Genomic DNA, 21,642 nt, shown 5'->3' on the forward strand with positions numbered 1-21,642 from the left:
AAATCCCTCAAAACATTTGTCAGAGACCGAATACTGGCTATAGGAGACATTTACTCTAAATTATCGCTGCTAATGGAGGTGCCACAAGCTATTGACTGAAGGGGTTCACATTTTTTGGACATATCAAATCTGAGTTTCTGTTAAATAAACCTATTTTGTTAAATAAACAATGAAAATGTATTAAAAAAAAAATGTGTTTCTGTCATTTCCTTGGAATGTATTACGAATTGGGGTTTGGATAAGGATTTAATGTTTATTTTAATATTTTATTGCAAAATAATGACCAGCCCTGTAGGATTCACATACTTTTAAGCAGCACTATATAAATACACACACACAGTGCATTCAGAAAGAATTCAGACCACTTTACTTTTTCCACATTTTATTACATTACAGCCTTATTCTAAAATGTATTAAATAGTTTTTTTCCCCTCATCAATCTGTATACTACCCCATTATGACAAAGCAAAAACTGTGTTTTTGAAATGTTTCAAATGTATTAAAAATGGAAATATCACATTTTTCCTAATTATTCAGACCCTTTCCTCAGTACTTTGTTGAAGCACCTTTGGCAGCGATTACAGCCTCGAGTCTTCTTGGGTATGAAGTTACAAGTTTGGCACACCTGTATTTGGGGAGTTTGTCAAATTTTTCTCTGCAGATCCTCTCAAGCTCTGTCAGGTTGGATGGGGAGGGGAGTGTTGCTGCAAAGCTATTTTCAGGTCTCTCCTGAGATGTTCGATCGTGTTCAAGTCCGGGCTCTGGCTGGGCCACACAAGGACTTGTCCCGAAGCCACTCCTGCGTTGTCTTGGCTGTGTGCTTAGGGTCGATGTTGGAAGGTGAATTTATGCCCCAGTCTGAGTTCCTGAGTGCTAGGGAGCTGGTTTTCATCAAGGATCTCTCTGTACTTTGCTCTGTTCATCTTTCCCTCGATCCTGACTGGACAGTGTGGGCAGCCTAGCGGGTGAGAACATTGGGCCAGTAACAGAAAGGACTCTGGTTTGAATCCCTGAGCCGACTAGGTGAAAAATCTGCCGATGTGCCTTGTGCAAGGCACTACGGACAATTCCTTCAACCTCATGTAAGTTTCTCTGGATAAAAGCGTCTGCTAAGTGACTAAAATGAAGAAAGAAATATGTAAATGTAGTCTCCCAGATCCTTCCACTGAAGACATCCCCACAGCATGATGCTGCCAACACCATGCTTCACTGTAGGGATGGTGCCAGGGTTCCTCCAGATGTTACGCAGTAGTGTAAAGCACCTAAGTAAAAATATTTTAAAGTAGAACTGAAGTAGTTTTGGGGGGTATTTTTACTTTACTATTTATATTTTTGACAACTTGTACTCTTACTTCACTACATTCCTAAAGAAAATGATGTACTTTTTACTCCATACATTTTCCCTGACACCCAAAAGTACTCATTACATGTTGAATGCATAGCAGGACAGGAAAATCATCCAATTCATGCACTTATCAAGAGAACACACTGTCATCCCTACTGCCTCTGATCTGGCAGACTCACTAAACACAAATACATCTTTTGTAAATGATGTCTGAGTGTTGGAGTGTTCCCCTGGCTATCCAGACATTTTTAAAACAAGAAAATGTCTGCTTTGCTTAATATAAGGAATTTGAAATGAATTTGAAATGATTTATACTTTTACTTTTGATACTTTAGTATATTTACAACCCAATACTTTTAGACTTTTACTCAAGTAGTATTTTACTGGGTGACTTTCACTTTTACTTGAGTAACTTTCTATTAAGTTATCTATACTTTTATTCAAGTATGACAATTGGGTACTTTTCCCACCACTTACGTTATGCTTGGCATTCAGACCAAATAATCTTGTTTCTCATGGTCTGAGAGTCTTTAGGGGCCTTTTGGCAAACTCCAAGCAAGCTGTCATGTGCCTTTTACTGAGGAGTGGCTTCCGTCTGGCCACTCTACCACGAAGGCCTGATTGGTGGAGTGCTGCAGAGATGGTTGTCCTTCTGCAAGGTTCTCCCATCTCCACAGAAGAACTCTGGAGCTCTTTCAGCGTGACCATTGGGTTCTTGGTGACCTCCCTGACCAAGGCCCTTCTCCCCCAATTGCTCAGTTTGGCAGGGTGGTCAGCTCTAGGAAGAGTCTTCATGGTTCCACTATTCTTCCATTTAAAAATGGAGGCCACTGTGTTCTTGCGGACCTTCAATGCTGCGGAATTTTTGCTACCCTTCCCCAGATCTGTGCATCGACACAATCCTGTCTCGGAGCTCTACGGACAATTCCTTCAACCTCATGGCTTGGGTGTTGCTCTGACATGCACTGTCAACTGTCAGGTATGACCATATCATGTCCAATCAATTGAATTTACCACAGGTGGATTCCATTCCAGTTGTAGAAACATCTCAAGGATGATCAATGGAAACAGGATGCACCTGAGCTCAATTTCGAATCTCATAGCAAACGGTCTGAATACTTATGTAAATAAGGTATTTCTTCTTTTTTTTTACTATACAATTGAAAAAATGTCTTTCGCTTTGTCATTATGGGGTAGTGTGTGTAGATTGATGAGAAATGTTTTATTTAATCAATTTTGATTAAATAAAACATTTCTCATATATAGTCTTATTCGTGCCCATCTCTGTGAACTAACCCATTGCCGTGGCCGCAGGGATGGCACAGTGCAAGAAGATAGGGCGTGTGTCTAAGATGCACAATGCACGTCTCTCTCCAGACTGCGCTCTCTCCCGCCAATTTGTGCACATTCATTGTTTCATAACTTCATTGTGTGAATTGTTTGCATTTGATTGTTAGTGTCCATCAATTCCCCATTACATACACTATATATACAAAAGTATGTGGACACCCCTTCAAATTAGTGCATTCAACTATTTCAGCCACACCCGTTGCTGACAGATGTATAAAATCGAGCAAACAGCCATGCAATCTCCATAGACAAACATTGGCAGTAGAATGGCCCGTACTGAAGAGCTCAGTGACTTCCAATGTGACACCGTCATAAGACGCCACCTTTCCAACAAGTTAGTTTGTCAAATTTGTGCCCTGCTAGAGCTTCCCCGGTCAACTGTAAGTGCTATTATTGTGAAGTGGAAACGTCTAGGAGCAACAACGAGTCAGGCGCGAAGTGGTAGGCCACACAAGCTCACAGAACGGGACTGCCGAGTACTGAAGCGCGTAAAAATTGTCTGTCCTCGGTTGCAACACTAACTACTGAGTTCCAAACTGCCTCTGGAAACAACATCAGCACAAGAACTGTTCGTCGGGAGCTTAATGAAATGGGTTTCCATGACCGAGCAGCGCACACAAGCCTAAGATCACCATGGGCAATGCCAAGCATGGGCGCGAGTGATGTAAAGCCATTTGACTCTGGAGCAGTGGAAACCTGTTCTCTGGAGTGATGAATCACACTTCACCATCTGGCAGTCCGGCGGACGAAACTGGGTTTGGCGGATGTAAAGTTTGGTGTAGGAGGAATAATGGCCTGGGGCTGTTTTCATGGTTCGGGCCCCTTAATTCCAGTGAAAGGAAATCTTAAAGCTACAGCATACAATGACATTCTAGACAATTCTGTGCTTCCAACTTTTGGGGAAGGCCCTTTCCTGTTTCAGCATGACAATGCCCTGTGCACAACATTTTATTTATTTTTATTTCACCTTTATTTAACCAGGTAGGCAAGTTGAGAACAAGTTCTCATTTACAATTGCGACCTGGCCAAGATAAATGAGGTCCATACAGAAATGGTTTGTCGAGATTGGTGTGGAAGAAATTGACTGGCCTGCATGACTGGCCTGCACAGAGCCCTGATCTCAACCCCATCGAACACTTTTGGGATGAATTGGAACGCCGACTGCAAGCCAGGCCTAATCGCCCAACATCAGTGCCCGACATCAAGTCCCTGCAGCAATGTTCCAACATCTAGTGGAAAGCCTTCCCAGAAGAGTGGAGGCTATTATAGCAGCAAAGGGTGACCAACTCCATATTAATGTGCGCCTGTCGATGTTGAGTAAGGACACACACCTGATTATGCATAGAAGTAGGTTCATAGGCTACCTGGCCTGCACGCAAATGTAGGAATATAAATGTGCCCATTTTGCAATGTAATAGTATTTCTGATTTGGCATAACGCACCACCACTAATGAGCTGTGGAGCTTCTCAAAGTAATGTTTTCTTCACCTCAAACTGCAAGCAAACAAAGTCTGTTTTAACATCCATTGAGATTCACAATAGTTCCTCAATGTATTTGAAAATCTTGAAAATATAAAATCTTTCCACTCAGCGTGAAAGGAAAAATGTCATGCTCTGATCCAGTGGGAACAACATGAAATAGGCCTACCTGATTACTTCTTATCCCTTGCGTAAATTAGCCTACAGCTGTGTTTGTCCTGAGCTCATTGGAGCGGGAAACTCTTGAGGGCCCAAAATATTTTATACTATGTTGCAAGTTTGCTAGCGCAAGCGTCGGGCCAGACCCAAGTTAATAGTTGATACGTTTCAAGTTAGTTGCAGACAGGCCATGCATAGGCAATGTGATTTATGGGATATTCATTTTTATCCGAATATTTTCTATCTGCAGGCTGCAATGTTTTTATTTGTGGCTTTATAGGGTATTTCTACATAGTTGGCAATGGCAATAGAAGTTACTATTTAGGTTTACCATTTTCATTTAGATTTGGATATCATTTTTATTAACCACATGACAATGATTTTGAGATACGAAGACGTTATTATGAATGAAATTAAACTGTTCACCCAATGTGGTCTGGATCTGCTATTTTTTTTTATACTTTAGAACCAGAACCCCCATCAGAAGCTAGCCAGCTAACTAGCTACTAGCTAGTAGTCAGTTAGCCACTGCTAGCGGTCATCACCGTTAACGCGGACATCAGCTGCCTCAGCACGGTCAATTCCTGCCGGTCTGCACAGCGCGATATCAACCCAGAGCATATTGGACTGCTTTTTCTCTAACACATCTCCGGATTCCTACCGCAAGCTCTGAACCTTTACTCTGGATCATCGCAGCTAGCTAGCTGCTATCCGAATTGCTACTCCTGGCTAATGTCTCTGTCCCGAAGTAAGCACCAGTTAGCCTGGAGCTAGGCTCGAGCTAGGCCCATCTCTCGGCTAGCCGAAGAGATCCATCAGACAATTCCTGGATTTCAATACTTCTTTTGGCAATTGGCCTGGACCCTTTCTGCCGACACGGAGACCCGCCAATCCATCACAGCTGGTCTGCCGACTTTCAACAGGGGTTTCAACAGGCTCTTCCATTGCGACGTCCCCCTGAGGACCATCTGCTAGCCTGCTAGCCCCGGCCTGCAAGCTGTCTGAATCGCCATGTCTTCAGCTCGCCTAGCTACTCACTGGACCCTTTGATCACTCGGCTACACATGCCTCTCCCTAATGTCAATATGCCTTGTCTATTGCTGTTTTTTGGTTAGTTATTTTTGTCTTATTTCACTGTAGATCCTCCAGCCCTGCTCAATATGCCTTAGCTAGCCCTTTTGTTCCACCCCCCACACATGCGGTGACCTCACCTGGCTTAAATAGCGCCTCTAGAGACAAAACCTCTCTAATCGTCACTCAATGCCTAGGTTTACCTCCACTGTACTCACATCCTACCATACCCTTCTCTGTACATCATGCCTTGAATCTATTCTTCCTCGCCCAGAAATCTGCTCTTTTTACTCTCTGTTCCGAACGCACTAGACGACCAGTTCTTATAGCCTTTAGCCATATTCTTATCCTTCTCCTCATCTGTTTCTCTGGTGATATAGAGGATAACCCAGGCCCTGCAGCCCTCAGCATCACTCCCATTCCCCAGGTGCTCTCATTTGTTGACTTCTGTAACTGTAAAATCCTTGGTTTCATGCATGTTAACATAAGAAGCCTCCTAACTAATTTTGTTTTATTCACTGCTTTAGCACACTCCGCCAACGCGGGAGTCCAAGCCGTGTCTGAATCCTGGCTTAGGAAGGCCATCAAAAATCCTGACATTTCCATTCCTAACTATAACATTTTCAGACAAGATAGAACTGCCAAAGGGGGCGGAGTTGCAATCTACTGCAGAGATAGCCTGCAGAGTTCTGTCATACTTTCCAGGTCTGTGCCCAAACAATTCGAGCTTCTACTTTTAAAAATCCACCTTTCCAGAAACAAGTCTCTCACCGCTGCCGCTTGTTATAGACCCCCTTCAGCCCCCAGCTGTGCCCTGGACACCATATGTGAATTGATCGCCCCCCATCTATCTTCCGAGTTCGTACTGTTAGGTGACCTAAACCCCGGCCGTCCTACAATCTAAGCGAAATGCCCTCAATCTCACACAAACTATCAAGGAACCTTCCAGGTACAACCCTAAATCCGTAACCATATCATCCCGACCAACGTGCCCTCTAAATACACTTCTGCTGTCTTCAACCAGGATCTCAGCGATCACTGCCTCATTGCCTGCGTCCGTAATGGGTCCGCGGTCAAACGACCACCCCTCATCACTGTCAAACGCTCCCTAAAACATTGCAGCGAGCAGGCCTTTCTAATAGACCTGGCCCAGGTATCCTGGAAGGATATTGACCTCATCCCGTCAGTAGAGGATGCCTGGTTGCTCTTCAAAAGTGCTTTCCTCGCCATCTTAAATAAGCATGCCCCATTCAAAATAGATAGAACTAAGAACAGATATAGCCCTTGAGTTACCCCAGACTTGACTGCCCTTCACCAGCACAAAATCATCCTGTGACGTTCTGCATTAGCATCGAATAGCCCCCGTGATATGCAACTTTTCAGGGAAGTCAGGAACCAATACACTCAGTCAGCTTTTTCAAACAGAAATTTGCTTCCTGTAGCACTAATTTCAAAAGGTTTTTGGACACAGTAAAGTCCATGGAGAATAAGAGCACCTCCTCCCAGCTGCCCACTGCACTGAAGATAGGAAACACTGTCACCATCGATAAATCTACGATAATCGATCATTTCAATAAGCATTTTTCTACGGCTGGCCATGCTTTCCACCTGGCTACCCCTACTCCGGCCAACATCTCAGCAACCCCTGCAGCAACTTGCCCAAGCCCCCCCGCCCTTCTCTTTCACCCAAATCCAGATAGCTGATGTTCTGAAAGAGCTGCAAAATCTGGATCCCTACAAATCAGCTGGACTAGACAATCTGGACCCTCTCTTTCTAAAATGATCAGCCGAAATTGTTACATCCCCTATTACTAGCCTGTTCAACCTCTCTTTCGTATCGTCTGAGATACCCAAAGATTGGAAAGCTGCCGCGATCATCCCCCTCTTCAAAGGGGGAGACACTCTAGACCCAAACCGTTACAGACCTATATCCATCCCGCCCTGCCTTTCTAAAATCTTCGAAAGCCAAGTTAACAAATAGTCTGGACCTCTGGAAGTTTCTATGGGGGTGTCACAGGGTTCAATTCTCAGGCCAACTCTTTTCTCTGTATATATCAATGATGTCGCTCTTGCTGCTGGTGATTCTCTGATCCACCTCTACGCAGACGATACCTTCTTTGGACACTGTGCTAACAAACCTCTAGACGAGCTTCAATGCCATACACCACTCCTTCCGTGGCCTCCAACTGCTTTTAAATGCTAGTAAAACTAAGTGCATGCTCTTCAACCGATCGCTGCCCGCACCCTCCCGCCCGACTAGCATCACTACTCTGGACGGTTCTGACATAGAATATGTGGACAACTACAAATACCTAGGTGTCTGGTTAGACTGTAAACTCTCCTTCCAGACTCACATTAAGCATCTCCAATCCAAAATGAAATCTAGAATTGGCTTCCTATTTCGCAACAAAGCCTACTTCACTCATGCTGCCAAACATACCCTTGTAAAACTGACTACCCTACCGATCCTTGACTTTGGCGATGTAATTTACAAAATAGCCCCCAACACTCTACTCAGCAAACTGGATGTAGTCTATCACAGTGCCATCCATTTTGTCACCAAAGCCCCATATACTACCCACCACTGCGATCTGTATGCTCTCATTGGCTGGCCCTCACTACATATTCGTCGCCAAACCCACTAGCTCCAGGTCATCTATAAGTCCTTGCTAGGTAAATCCCCGCCTGATCTCAGCTCACTGGTAACCATAGCAACACCCACCCGTAGCATGCACTCCAGCAGGTATATTTCACTGGTCATCCCCAAAGCCAACACTTATTTTGGCTGCTTTTCCTTCCAGTTCTCTGCTGCCAATGACTGGAACTAATTGCAAAAATCACTGAAGCTGGAGTCTTATATCTCCCTCTCTAACTTTAAGCATCAGCTGTCAGAGCAGCTTACCGATGACTGTACCTGTACACAGCCAATCTGTAAATAGCACACCCAACTACCTCATCCCCATATTATTACTTACCCTCCTGCTTTTTTGCACGCCAGTATCTCTACTTGCACATCATCATCTGCACATCTATCGCTCCAGTGTTAATGCTAAATTGTAATTATTTCGCCTCTATGACCTATTTATTGCCTACCTCCTTACTCTTCAACATTTGCACACACTGTACATCGATGTTTCTATTATTTTTGACTGTACATTTGTTTATGTGTTGTGGTTTTTGTCGCACTGCTTTGCTTTCTCTTGGCCAGGTCGCAGTTGTAAATGAGAACCTGTTCTCAACTAGCCTACCTGGTTAAATAACGGTGAAATATATATGTTTAAATAACATAGTTTTGATGTCTTCACTGTTATTTTACAATGTAGAAAATAGTAAAAATAAAGAATAACGCTTGAGTGAGTAGGTGTGTCCAAACTTTTGACTGGTACTGTACATGTTTCCTCAACTTGTCATTGGTCAAAGACGACAAAACAAAATCAACAAGAATCTATTAGGCAAATACTTAAATGCAGAAAAGAATGTCTGTGGTAAACAGGCTTGGGAGATCTTATATGTTTTCTTCTATGAGATAATATCAGTCAGTTACCACAAGCTTTATGAATGATGCTCGTTTTGATTACATAAATGCTTCAAAATTCACAAAAAGTGACGTTAGCTAATGAAGATGATCTCATAGAACAACACGTATAAGATCCCCTAAGCCTGTGTTTACCGTAGACCTTAGTTTCTACATTTACCCCCCCCCCCCCAAAAAAAACATTATTTCCCCCATAGGCTTTGGCCAACAAGCCATGTCGGAGTTAGCCTCCGTTAGTGCCTACAAAAGACACCATTACTATTGCTCTCTTGGAGACTTCAGCTGAACGCTTCATAAAATAAATGAAGGACTTTTCACACTGTATGTATACAGAGGTGAATTGGTAACTATGCTGGAATTAACAATACTAGCATTTAGTCGAAGAGGAGTAAAGAAAGTACAGAAAAGCATTTATAGTATAAAGCAATGGGTATCTCAGAAGTCCAAACATTTCTAAAGCTCAAACAACTGCATCTCCACAACCCACAAGTCTCTGCAAGTAGAAAACCATTTCTGACATTTTCTGATAAACTGCACAGTTTATCAAGATCTTTTTTGGCATAAAGCTATTCTACCCACAATTCATATCTCCATGGGATTCCCCCCTCCTCCCTGCAGTAGCAAGGAGTAATGGATTGGTTGACTGGATTTACTGAATGTGGGCTTTTAAACAAAGCGTTTTTCTCAAGAAGGAAGACTAAATGTATGTATAAATGGCTACTACAACTTAGCAGTAACTTGACTCAAGGTGAAAACAGGCAAATTAGTTGGCTACAATTTAGCAGTAACTTGATTCAAGGTGAAAACGGCAAATTAGTTGGCTTACAGACAGACAAAAGGGGAATCTGGTAATGAGTTAATGGATGTTGCAAAATCAATTTTCTGCAGACATCCTAGAAAAGGGAGAGGTCTAGAGCTGTCATAAACAGTGCTCTGTAGACAGTTCATTCAATACAAGGTAAAGACAGGAGTGGTTAGCCTATACAATTCAATAACCTACACAAAAACAACTTATTTTGTGCTTTGGAATTCATCTATTTCAAACAGAGCAAAAAAAACTAAACATGAGTCCAATTTGGCATAACCAGAAAATGTATTTAAATGTTGTGCTTTTAAGCTATTTAAGATAGTTGATTGATCACAAACAGGTTTATTCCCTACACTAACCCCTGAAATGATATAACTTTTTAAGTGCTAAGGTATGCATTCCCGGCCAGGCAGGCTGCCAGTGATTCAACAATGTCAGTGGAATCTGAAATTTCATCCCGCCAACTCCCAGACCAATTTTTATTTTATTTGATTAAACCTTTATTTTGACAGGGAGTCAATGCTGAGACCCAAGGTCTCTTTTCCAGATGATCCCTGTATAGCACCACAATACACATCAAAATACAATAAACACATGAAACTACACATTCATATACACATTAAACTAGACGTTATTATACACAACAACACACAAAAAGCTAAACAAAATCATAAAAAAACAGACACATTCTTCAGTAAAAAAGTTCCCTAAGATCCGTCTGAAATGCCCTAGAGGCACCAATTCCTCCAATTCTAAAGTGCATTCTACATCATTCCACACACAACGGATCTACCTAACTCCCTTGACATCAAAGGAGTCTCCAGAGTTAATCAACCCTTGAACGGGTTTGATCACTTTTCATTTTAAATCTTAACAGTGATGTTAGGTAAGTCAGAAGTTTGTGGAGTAGGCTTTTGTAAATAAAAAGAGTGTAATGATGTGATCTACGTGACTTCAAAGCGGTCCAGACAATCTTTTGGTAAAGAATATAGTGATGAGTGATAAAACTGTCTCCAGTGATAAAACGGCATCCAGGGGTTTAATAGTAGAGGCAGATTCACTTTGATAAATACTATCACCATAACCAAGAACAGGTAGAAAGGTTGACTGCACAATCTGCTTCTTGCTGACAAGAGAGAGACCAGATCTGTTTCTGTAAAAAAAAGCCCACTTTAAATCTTAGTTTCTTAACCTCCTACCCCTATGTATATACTCCTGTTAAAATTGGACTCTGGGACACGCTACACAGTACACACACAGCATGGTAAATGTCTGATGAAGCAGCCTGTGGGGACAATGAGAGGGTCTCCTGTATTTCATCCTGATGAGGACACACAAGAAGACATCATGTGCCAGACAAAGCATACGCAACTTCCTTCCCTCCCATTCACTCCAGTCAGCGCGAGACAGAAGTAGGCATATCCCACACGGCATTGCCAAATTGACATCCTCTGAATGCACAAAAAAAATCTGCCGGGGCTTTCATTTCACATCACTTAGCGACCTCCCCGTTTCCTAATGTGTGCAGCCAATAGCTCAGTTAACATTTAATATGTTCGTCATGCAAACACGCAAAGGGGATCCGATGAACGTGTTTGGGCTATTTGGTGTCATAACATCCCCTCCCATACCCACCGCCCCTGTATGCCAAGTTAAAGCGACGTGGACAGAGGGGCTGGCTCCAGAATGCTGAGTCATAGCTGCAGCCACTGAGACCGTCTCTTTGGCTGTCTGGGGCTGAGCCTGACGCGCCACAGCGGCATCCTTTAAAACGTGGCCTAATCTGCAGTGAGTCTTCCGCAGCCGTGCACCACATGAAGGGCGCGCGGCGCTTTCATCTTCGATTAGCATCCTCTTCTTTCCCCCCCGACTGCCGCTCTGCAGTCCCCAACCTTCTAGCAACAGTACAATAAGTACTGCAAAGTACAAGAAGTACTACAAAGTACTACAAAGTACAATAAGTACTACAAAGTACAAAAACAGAGTACAGGTACTGATCCAACTTTACAAGAACTGTGCCTTTATAATAATGTATTTGGATGGTAGGCAGATACATAGTTGCACCTGTTTGTGGCATGCAAATAAGCTCAGAGTTGAGATGTATTTTCAGGATACCAGCGATGTTATGGTGAATTGCACCAGATAATCATGACACAGGTTTGTGAGGTTAGGACAATCATATACCATGAACATAAGTGTCAGCAGAGTTTCAATACATCCATATCACTATCCATCATTTATGGAGTTTATGAATGTTGATGTTATTAATAACATCCGAAGCTCCAACTACAGTAGACAAAAAGCAGCATATTGCTGTCAATGTGATTTGTAAAGGCTAGCAACAACCTTGTCATCGCCTTCAGTCCTTGCATGTAAAAAGCTTTAGAGCATTAGCTTGTTATGCTAGCTGTAGGCCTATGTATTTAACAATGTTTTTATTTTGTTTTCGGGAGTCAATTCAATTAAGTGGATAATGTTGATTTGGAGCAAATATAGAACATTTGGAAAAACCTCAATCAACTTTCGAAGCAAATGGGTCATAAATGCAAGAACGCAGACAAAATTCTGCCAAGAAACTCAAACCTGGTTTTCAGATTCAAGCCAGATTCAAGCCACAAGTTCCCTTTGCTACCACGTACAGATTTGCCTGGCAGTTATTCAAACTACTGCACGCTCATTTGGAAATTAGACTTACAAACAAACCCCAAAAGCTCTCACCTAAACAAAAAAGTAATCTGCCCTCTCAGCACATTTCCCAGTGCCTTCAGCTTCTAGAGTGCCCACATGACTGAGTTAATTCCAGCTATTTATGTGCTCTTTTGTCCTGAGGAAAAAAAAGACATGTTGGGGAGAGAGAGACTGTTGTTGGATAGTTTCAAACAAGGCCTAATTTAATTCCACTGCTAGTGCTCTAGTCAAAACACGGTAGAGGCCATTAATAGAGGGGAAGCATATTGTAGTTAGATCCCCTCCCTCACAGGTTTTCATGTTGCTGTTGTTCCTATCCAAGATATCCTATTCAAGATATAGCTTACTCTGGTGACTAGAAAAGCACACAATGGTGAATGGAGAGGATGGCAGTGCATAGTATGGAGATGTCAAGCAACGACTGAACCAGGTTTAATGTATTGACACACAACCGGTGATTACGATCAACATACATGCTTGTTTGGCTTTGACGAGGACAAAGAACTTGGTTAACCTCTCTGGCATTCGCATGCTGGTAAGGTTATAAAACTGAGTGGGGGCCAAAGGCTCCACCAGTCTTGTTCAGCAACAAATCTTTACTTGGAGGCGGCAGGTAGCCTAGCGGTTAAGAGCGCTGGGCCAGCAACCAAAAGTTAGCTGGTTTGAATCCCAGAGCCGACTAGGTGAAAAAATCTGTAGACGTGCCCTTGAGCAAGACACTTAACCCTTAACCCACTTAACCCTATCCAGAGTAAGTCACTCTGGATAAGAGTGTCTGATAAATGACTAAAATGTAACAAATGAACACACTAGTTTTCCTTTATTGATCGAGAATATAGCCTAGTTATTGGAACACGTTCACCTGAGATGAGTTTTCCACCCACTGTGAAATTATGTCCCTAAAGTCAATTAGGGGAACCATCATTTTGAAAGAATAATACACTTTTTTATATTCCTCCATTACTTGCTTTGCCTATTGTACATGCCAGTCCGCAAAAATAAAGCGGAGGATCTTGGCTTGGCTACAGATCTTCCACATTCCAACATTCTGCAACCTGACAACATCTAGTAGATTGCCAAGGGGCCGTGAGATTATTTGTGTACAACAGCATCCACGACACTTTTACACCTGAGATGGTGATAAGAAATTCTTCAGAGTTCATATTTACTCCACAAACAAAAGGCTGTGATCTTCATTGGATAACATTTCTGTCTGTTGTCTGAACCAAACCTCAAGCGGTAAAGAAATACCCTTGTTTAGGGCAGGATTAGTTGGATATGCAGTCTGTGAGAAGCTTTCCATTCCTTTGACACCGACCAGAAATGGACCTCTGTATTTCCACTGGTTGTCCATGTCCCCATGTTAACCTGTCTTCTATCTTAAAGTTCACAGTCAAGTCCCAGGCATCAATAGTGCCTTATTACTATACTAACTGACACAGGGCTACTTCCTCAACTTCCGTTGGGAAAGGTGTAAAACCCAAGGGAAATCAATGAGTCTGTTGACCATTTAAAAATGATTTACCTCGCTGAACGTTTGACCTACTTTCCCAGTGTGTGATGTAGAGATGGTGCAATAAGCATCACCAGATGGCCAGACATGAGGCATGTGTGTTCAACACTGCATTCCATCCATGTGTGTAATAGTATAGACTGGCTAACCCATCCCATGTGTGTAATAGTATAGACTGGCTAACCCATCCCATCTGTGTAATAGTATAGACTGGCTGACCCATCCCATCTGTGTAATAGTGTAGACTGGCTAATCCACCCCATCTGTGTAATAGTATAGACTGGCTGACCCATCCCATGTGTGTAATAGTATAGACTGGCTGACACATCCCATGTGTGTAATAGTATAGACTGGCTGACCCATCCCATGTGTGTAATAGTATAGACTGGCTAACCCATCCCATGTGTGTAATAGTATAGACTGGCTGACCCATCCCATGTGTGTAATAGTATAGACTGGCTAACCCATCCCATGTGTGTAATAGTATAGACTGGCTGACCCATCCCATGTGTGTAATAGTATAGCTTGGCTGACCCATCCCATGTGTGTAATAGTATAGACTGGCTGACCCATCCCATGTGTGTAATAGTATAGACTGGCTGACCCATCCCATCTGTGTAATAATATAGACTGGCTAATCCACCCCATCTGTGTAATAGTATAGACTGGCTGACCCATCCCATCTGTGTAATAGTATAGTCTGGCTAACCCATCCCATCTGTGTAATAGTATAGACTGGCTGACCCATCCCATGTGTAATAGTATAGACTGGCTGACCCATCCCATATGTGTAATAGTATAGACTGGCTGACCGATCCCATGTGTGTAATAGTATAGACTGGCTGACCCATCCCATCTGTGTAATAGTATAGACTGGCTGACCCATCCCATGTGTGTAATAGTATAGACTGGCTAACACGTCTTGCAGACAAGTCGTGCAAGTAACATACACACATGGCAGTTACTTTAAAAATACAGGTTTAAACCCCTTTTAAAGCCCCAGTCTAACATGTTTTTTTTATCCTGTATGTCCAATTGTACTTGTTTCAGATATAGGGCAATCAGTCAAACACTTCAAAGCTGTATGTTCTTCCCTTTGGCCACCTGAGCTTTGGTGCCACTTAAAATAACTGACCTTTCCTTAACCAAGGGCTAGTGGGGACAGTCCCACAGCATGCCACACGAGGGGAAAACAACAACACAAACATTTCATCAATGAGTAGGGGGACAGAGGAGGGTGGGGTTAAGGAAAGTGTTTGAGCAGTGAAAAGGGGAGGGGTGGGGTAAGGCAAGGAGGGGAGAGGAGGGAAGGGGGTGGGGTAGCAGGTTTCACTTACCTCTTGAAAGCCTCAGTGGGGTTTCTCTCACACTCCCCGGGCTGCAGGGCGCTCTGCACCGCTGGCTCATGCACCTTCTCCTCGTAATCCGGCACCAGGCCGCTCCGGCAGATCTGGGCCACAAGGCCTCGGATGAAGCCGCCAAGGCAGAGTGTGTCCGAGTCGTCCGCACGGCAAAAATGGAACGCCAGACTCTGCTGCTGCAGCCCCCGATGAGCACCCTGGACTGAGGTGGGCCACAGGAGCTCTGTGCATAGGGCCGTCTTCCCACTCCCAGGCCCTCCCACCAGTAACACCCCCCAGGTGGTGGCCTTCGCAGAGCCTGCTGCAGAACTGCCGCTGGGGTTGGGTGCGCCAGTACCGGAGGCAGAGGACTGCTTGCTGGGAGTGGTGGTCACACCACTCAGGCCATTCGTTTTTTCCCGGATGCAGTGCTGGATCTTGTGGAAGACCCAGTCCCTGCAGTAAAAACGCTTCCCCTGCAGCAAACTGGTTTGGGCCATTTTGAGATACTGCTATTCCGACTATTCCTCATAGGGCTTTCCTTGCCCTCACATTTTCAACCCAGAGTGGGCCAGCTGTAAATTCGAATATCCATTTTGTTGGCTCCACATGTGCCTTTCCAAGTTGATTGCAGCTGTCCTTAGTGTTGTCATAAAGCCAAAGTGAAACTGAGGCTCCCTTCTGAGAAAACACAGAATGGTTGTGGACAAGAAAACCAGTTTTTGAGACGTCGCTTAATATATGGGGCAAAAAAGAGTCACAATTGAGGCTTATACTGTACATTTTCCACAAACTTTTTCCATGGCTTTCTCATTGGCTGGACTGAATGCTCAGTGTTATTCCAGGTTTGTTGCTTTAACATGGTGTTGTGCATGACAGGGCACAGTGCTTTGAGTACATCCACTTTCAAACTCAACCACTGCTTGATTAGCCCTGAGAGTCAGTTATTTGTTTCCCTTGATACATTTCAAAGAGAAACTGGAGCAGAGATTTGTTTCCATTACATTTTCCAGAGATGCGTTGGTCTCTCCATAAACATTGAGCGCCTGGTCACTTTCCTGGAATAAACAGTTTGGTGTAAAAAAAAAAAAAAATCAGATTACAGGTTCAACTTCTATCTAGCAATACAACTACACAGTTCACTCTCATTTCGAAAATGCATAGCATTGGTTTGCTGAATGGGGAGTTTGTTTATAACACTGTAACTAACAAGACATTGCGGATGGTCCTCACACTTGGATTGTGGGCATGGTTTCGTTCAGTTTCTCTAGCCGACTCTCTGATCCTTCTTCCTTCCTATGTGGCTGTGTCGCAAATAATTCACATCCGTCCTGAACGGGGGAAAAACTCCAAAATGAGAGGACCCCCTTTCTCTTCCTACTACATCGATGTTCCCCATCCCACAATGCAATAATGACTAAAAGCAATAACCTTAAAGTGTCGGTTTCTATTCAGATCTGTAATACAGGTGGGCGCTATACTGCATAACAGTAATAGGTATGTCACTTTAAAACACATGTATTATGTCCGGTAAATGTTATTATTCACCTTTCTCCAGTTTTCTAGGCACACACTTTATCAAGTAACCATTATAGCCTGCTACGGCGCTCTCATTTTAGAAAGAAATTACAGAGGTAGTTTTTAACTCATTACTGAAACGCAACGGCAAGAAAAAACCCTACGAATAGGTAGACACAACCACTATTAGGGGTAAACTGTCATAGGTGTCGATGAAACGTGGACCAGACTGGTTAGGCTACACCGTCTTTTGTATGACAAAAAACCTCACCCATTTCAGATAGAATACAATTGAACACCTTTAGTCAATCTAAAAACATACACTATGTAAAGATAATGTCATGCCCATAAACAGCAAATAGGCCAATTAACGGAATGCTGCCCTTAATCTTGTAAAATACAATGCAACTCTTTTTTAAACTTTAAGCAAATGTGTATAACGTTTTTCAATGTTACATTTTGAAATGTCTCGTATAGCCTACGGCTTCTCACCTCTTGCTGAATCTCCCTTTTCCTTTGGTTTCTGTGTCCGTGGTAAAACCATCTGTCGTCTAACCAAATGCTATGCTTTAAAAGCAATATTTGATTTGCTTAATCGATTTCCAAGCCCCATCTTCCACTTCGTCCATCCGCGTCTTTGCATTATTCTTTATTTAAGCAGCGGCGGTTCCTGCTATCCAACACAGCACCGTAGCCAGTAAACCATTCTCTTCCTCCAAACGCTCTCCAAAATTCCATCCCTCCTTGCATACAGAGCACACACGCAGGATGGACGCAAAGTCTGATGGGAATTGGGGTTTTGGCTCCCCAAGCCGCCATTATAACGGCCTAATAATCGCACAATTTCTGCATTATAGAACAACAGTAATTAGTAAAAAGTGTTAGCGTTAAAACCAGCTGTTTTCTTTCTTTACATAGATGTATAACAACAATGCTAATATAGGTCTAATGTTATTACGACAATGTTGCATAGAGGAAAAAGTGACAGTAAAAAATGTTCCAGACAATTTATAATCACTGATGACCATTGAGGTACCGTTAATCATTCAAGGCACTATGGTGTAAAACATTGTTTTCCAACTGGTTGATCACATGGGTGTTTTCAGAACAGAATACAGGAATTATCAGGCTAACTGCCTAAGATCACTGACTATTTGATGCAAGAATGACAAGAATGGTGTTGCAGTTGTAACATGTTGTAATTAAAAACAGTGTTGCTTGTGCCTGCAGATCACACAGAATCAATTAGGGTTTTCATTTCAAAGTAAACACCTTTCCTTCTTGTAAAAGTGTTGTCTGACCCTTACCCTCTGGGGAAGGCATGCTTATAGAGCTGCCCCCAGTGGACAGACAGAGAGAGATAAGCAAATCTATATATTGAACCCAGCCTTTCTCCTGTAATCATACACACATACACACTCATCTCCCCTCTCTGTCTCCTCCTACATTTACCTCTCACTAATACAGTATGCCATGCAAGGGTCTCCACAGAGAAGTATGAATCTATGTTTCATCTGGCTGTTCACACGAAAATAACAAAACACAATCACCTCCAATGTACTATTCACTTCATACAGTCAACATTTGCATGGCACTCTTGTGAGAAGAGAGTGGTTGTTATTGTGCACTGCACCCGATTCTAATGTCAGCTGGAATTGAGGTGTTACAAGCTCCTTCCCTTAAGCTCTGGTAAGGCTGCATGTTGCTGTTTATACCATGCACAAACTGCTCAATAGGTGTATCCAACAATGCATTCAAGCCAATCTGCGGAATTTGGGTAATTTTCCCTCTCTGTGCCAGTTAAATACCAACTGGTTCATTTCAGAACAAGACACAGGTCAGGGGGGTCATTGTGTGCCATAATAAGGATTCTCGTTTGTAAATATGTCCAATATATTCCGCCTCAACAGTTTAACACATTTGGTGTATTAGGTTGGCAGCAGGGTATTTATTTTGGGAAATTAGTGTAGAGAGAGTATCCATGTCTTTGCCATTTTGTACTCTTGCTGAAATGTTGGCAGATGCTCTACTGCCCTGTAAAAAGGTTGTTGGTATATAGGTATCTAAAACACACAGATCTTCAGGGCCTGAGAATGTAGGTTAGTGGGTTACTGCTGGCTCTTCATATTGCACCTTCTTGACTTGCAACTTAAGGATAAAGAACGGGACCTTTAAAATGGCAATCAAAACAAAAAGATATTGGCCATTTGCTGATGTGTTTTGCAGATCTGGGGTAACAAATATTTGTAATATATCATTTATTTCAACACTACAGACAGCAAACAAAGCCCAGAGGACTGCAATGTGCATCCAACATTTTGAGTGTATCCACTTCAAGCTTATTCCACTCAAATATTACAGCATGCTTTCCAAAACAGACATGTATTGTATACAAGCATACATGCAAATCTATATATTCCACAGTGAAGACAATGTAACATTGATGAACAATAAGGGGCATCATATTCTTTTTTTTTCTTCACATGCAATAGCACTTAGTGTACTTTACAAATCCCAGCAGCAGGTCAGCAGGTGAATAATAATTAGCAATCACTCAATTTGAGCTCCTTGATTTGAGCATGCTAAAGAACAAATACGTATTTTAAGGTGTGTGTGTGTGTGTGTGTGTGTGTGTGTGTGTGTACAGGCACAGCATAGTTATTGAAGTAATTTAGGGGCATGATTATTGTGCATAGCAGTAAATGTTTGGCTTGCTGCATCATGGACTCAAAGCATGAATCACCTTCTGTAATAGATTAGCAATCATATAGTCTAAATATCAATATCCCATTAAAGTGACATATTTAGAGACTATTGATATTTGGGGTGACACTGACATGACCTTCTCACTCCCAACATCTTCTCTAATTGTAGATATGGAAAATACTTTGATACGAGCATGTATGTTTACTAATATTTTATCTTCTTAAGGCTTGATATGTTGCTGTTAGACACAATACTCCCTTGCTGTTGGACCATTATTGGAGCTAAACATGTTTCATATGTCACGCTTTCCTCTCACTGTCAGTTAGAAAAATCCTTCATAACACAATGTCTTCAGGGCTACAGAAACAAGTTGAGAGAAACTCAAGTGTCATGCTTCAACAGAGTACTAAGACCCCTCAAACAATGAGGGCAGTTGGCAATTTCAAGGCCATTGAGCTCCACTATGTTTGAGGTTAAGACATATCATTAGGTTTTGAGGACCATAATGAGTCTGCTGCCTTCAGGACAGAGAAACACAATACAATAGACCTACTTTTAGTTTTGCTGCTGGGTTTTTCTACTGTGTGAATTCATCTCAAATGACGTGAATTGGTTTGACGGGATGTCAGAAATCACACCAAGGCTGAGCCAGGCAATTAATAACAACACCTGATAGTGTAAACGTCATCTGTCACCTGTCTACCTGGAGTGGGTTTAGTTTTCTCATGGAAAATAAGCTTTTGTTCCTTGCAGTTTTTTGGCCTCCGAAAATAAATAACTACCATCTACTCCAAAGAAGTTGTGGATTGGAGAATAATGCTGTCAATCACTTTATAAGACAGATTCACACAGCTCTGGGGCCAAGTTGACACTCTTTGTACAATGTTGTCCAGCAGACTGGAACTAACAATAACTACTCTCTGAAATATTAATATCCCTGGAGTGAGAGTGTGTGTTGGCTGTCGATGGGAAACTGGCACAACATTGATGCATTACTAAAGGGGGAAGTCTTCTCTCTCTCTCTCTCTCTCTCTCTCTCTCTCTCTCTCTCTCTCTCTCTCTCTCTCTCTGTGTGTGTCTTCAGGCTACATCTCCCACTATCGATGCTAAAGATCCTGTGACTTCCAAGCATTGCTATATTTGTCATACAAATGCCCTGTTTACTGTATACAAAATGCGTCCACTCTTCGTCCCTTGCTTGGAGTAATTACTGATCTGCCAAGGTTTGATTGGTCAAAGAAAGAGAATGGAAACTACACTAACCATCCACGTACAGATCAGTGAGCACTTCAAAGAAGGATACATTTTAAAGTATTTAAGGGGGGCATTAAAAGTAATGCTTTTAATGGATGCTTTTAATGAAGTGTGGTTTTAAAAGAACTGTTACAAGTTTATGCAGTCTGCCGTCATTCTTACTATTTCCCTATGAGACATAAGGTATGGTATTCACATAAGCTATATCATTGAATTTAGAACAAGGGTTATATGAGTCAACATGTGAAGGCACCCTCATAACAATCAAAACCACTTTTCATTGAGATTCTATTGCAGCACTGTTCCCAAATTCCATACCCAAATTCTCATTGTAAATTCATAACCTCTTGAGTACTGAATTATTAATTCTAAAATAACAATATAAAACATGAAACAATAACATGTAATCTTCAGAAATCTAGGACATGGACATTGAATCGTGAGCATTGTAAAACAATACAGACTTAAATAATTGATGAAGTCTTGGTGGAATCAAAGGACTTGTGATAAGCCCCCAGACTGCGGTGGATACTCATGAGAGTATTAGATGTCTGTGTCTATGTGTCTCTGAAGGACTCCTTTGAAAAAAGAACAGCTTTGTCTCTCAGCGTTTCGCTTACGTAACTGGCTCATCCAAGGCTACAAGTTTCACTCTTCTCTTTATTTCCAACTTTCCCTCTTATCAAAACTATGAGATACGAGCGCCTTTGGAGGAGAAATATGTTGTGCAATGACTCATCATGGCGCACTATTGACAGAGACGGAAGAGGTAGTGAGACACCCCACTCGCTGTTTTTTTCTGGTTCAGTAAAAGTCAATGATCTAAGCAGACCAGACCCAGCTGCTATTGCATTGGTGTCTTTGGGAGACACCCAC

General features: G+C 42.4%; 1 protein-coding gene across 1 annotated transcript in view; it reads right to left on the reverse strand.

The window, feature by feature from the left end:
* The window catches only part of LOC106604621 (ankyrin repeat domain-containing protein 50), a 38,744-nt gene extending 21,190 nt beyond the window's left edge, over positions 1 to 17,554 (reverse strand). Inside the window, exons 1-2 of the mRNA XM_014199439.2 lie at positions 17,299 to 17,554; positions 15,286 to 16,346 (exon numbers count right to left, since the gene is read on the reverse strand). Coding sequence (XP_014054914.2) covers positions 15,286 to 15,788 — 503 coding nt within the window. The 5' untranslated portion in view covers positions 15,789 to 16,346; positions 17,299 to 17,554. The remainder of the gene's footprint in view (positions 1 to 15,285; positions 16,347 to 17,298) is intronic.
* Between the last annotated feature and the right edge of the window lie 4,088 nt (positions 17,555 to 21,642).

This window comes from Salmo salar, chromosome ssa05 (assembly GCF_905237065.1).
Source record: "Salmo salar chromosome ssa05, Ssal_v3.1, whole genome shotgun sequence".
NCBI classification, from domain to species: domain Eukaryota; kingdom Metazoa; phylum Chordata; class Actinopteri; order Salmoniformes; family Salmonidae; genus Salmo; species Salmo salar.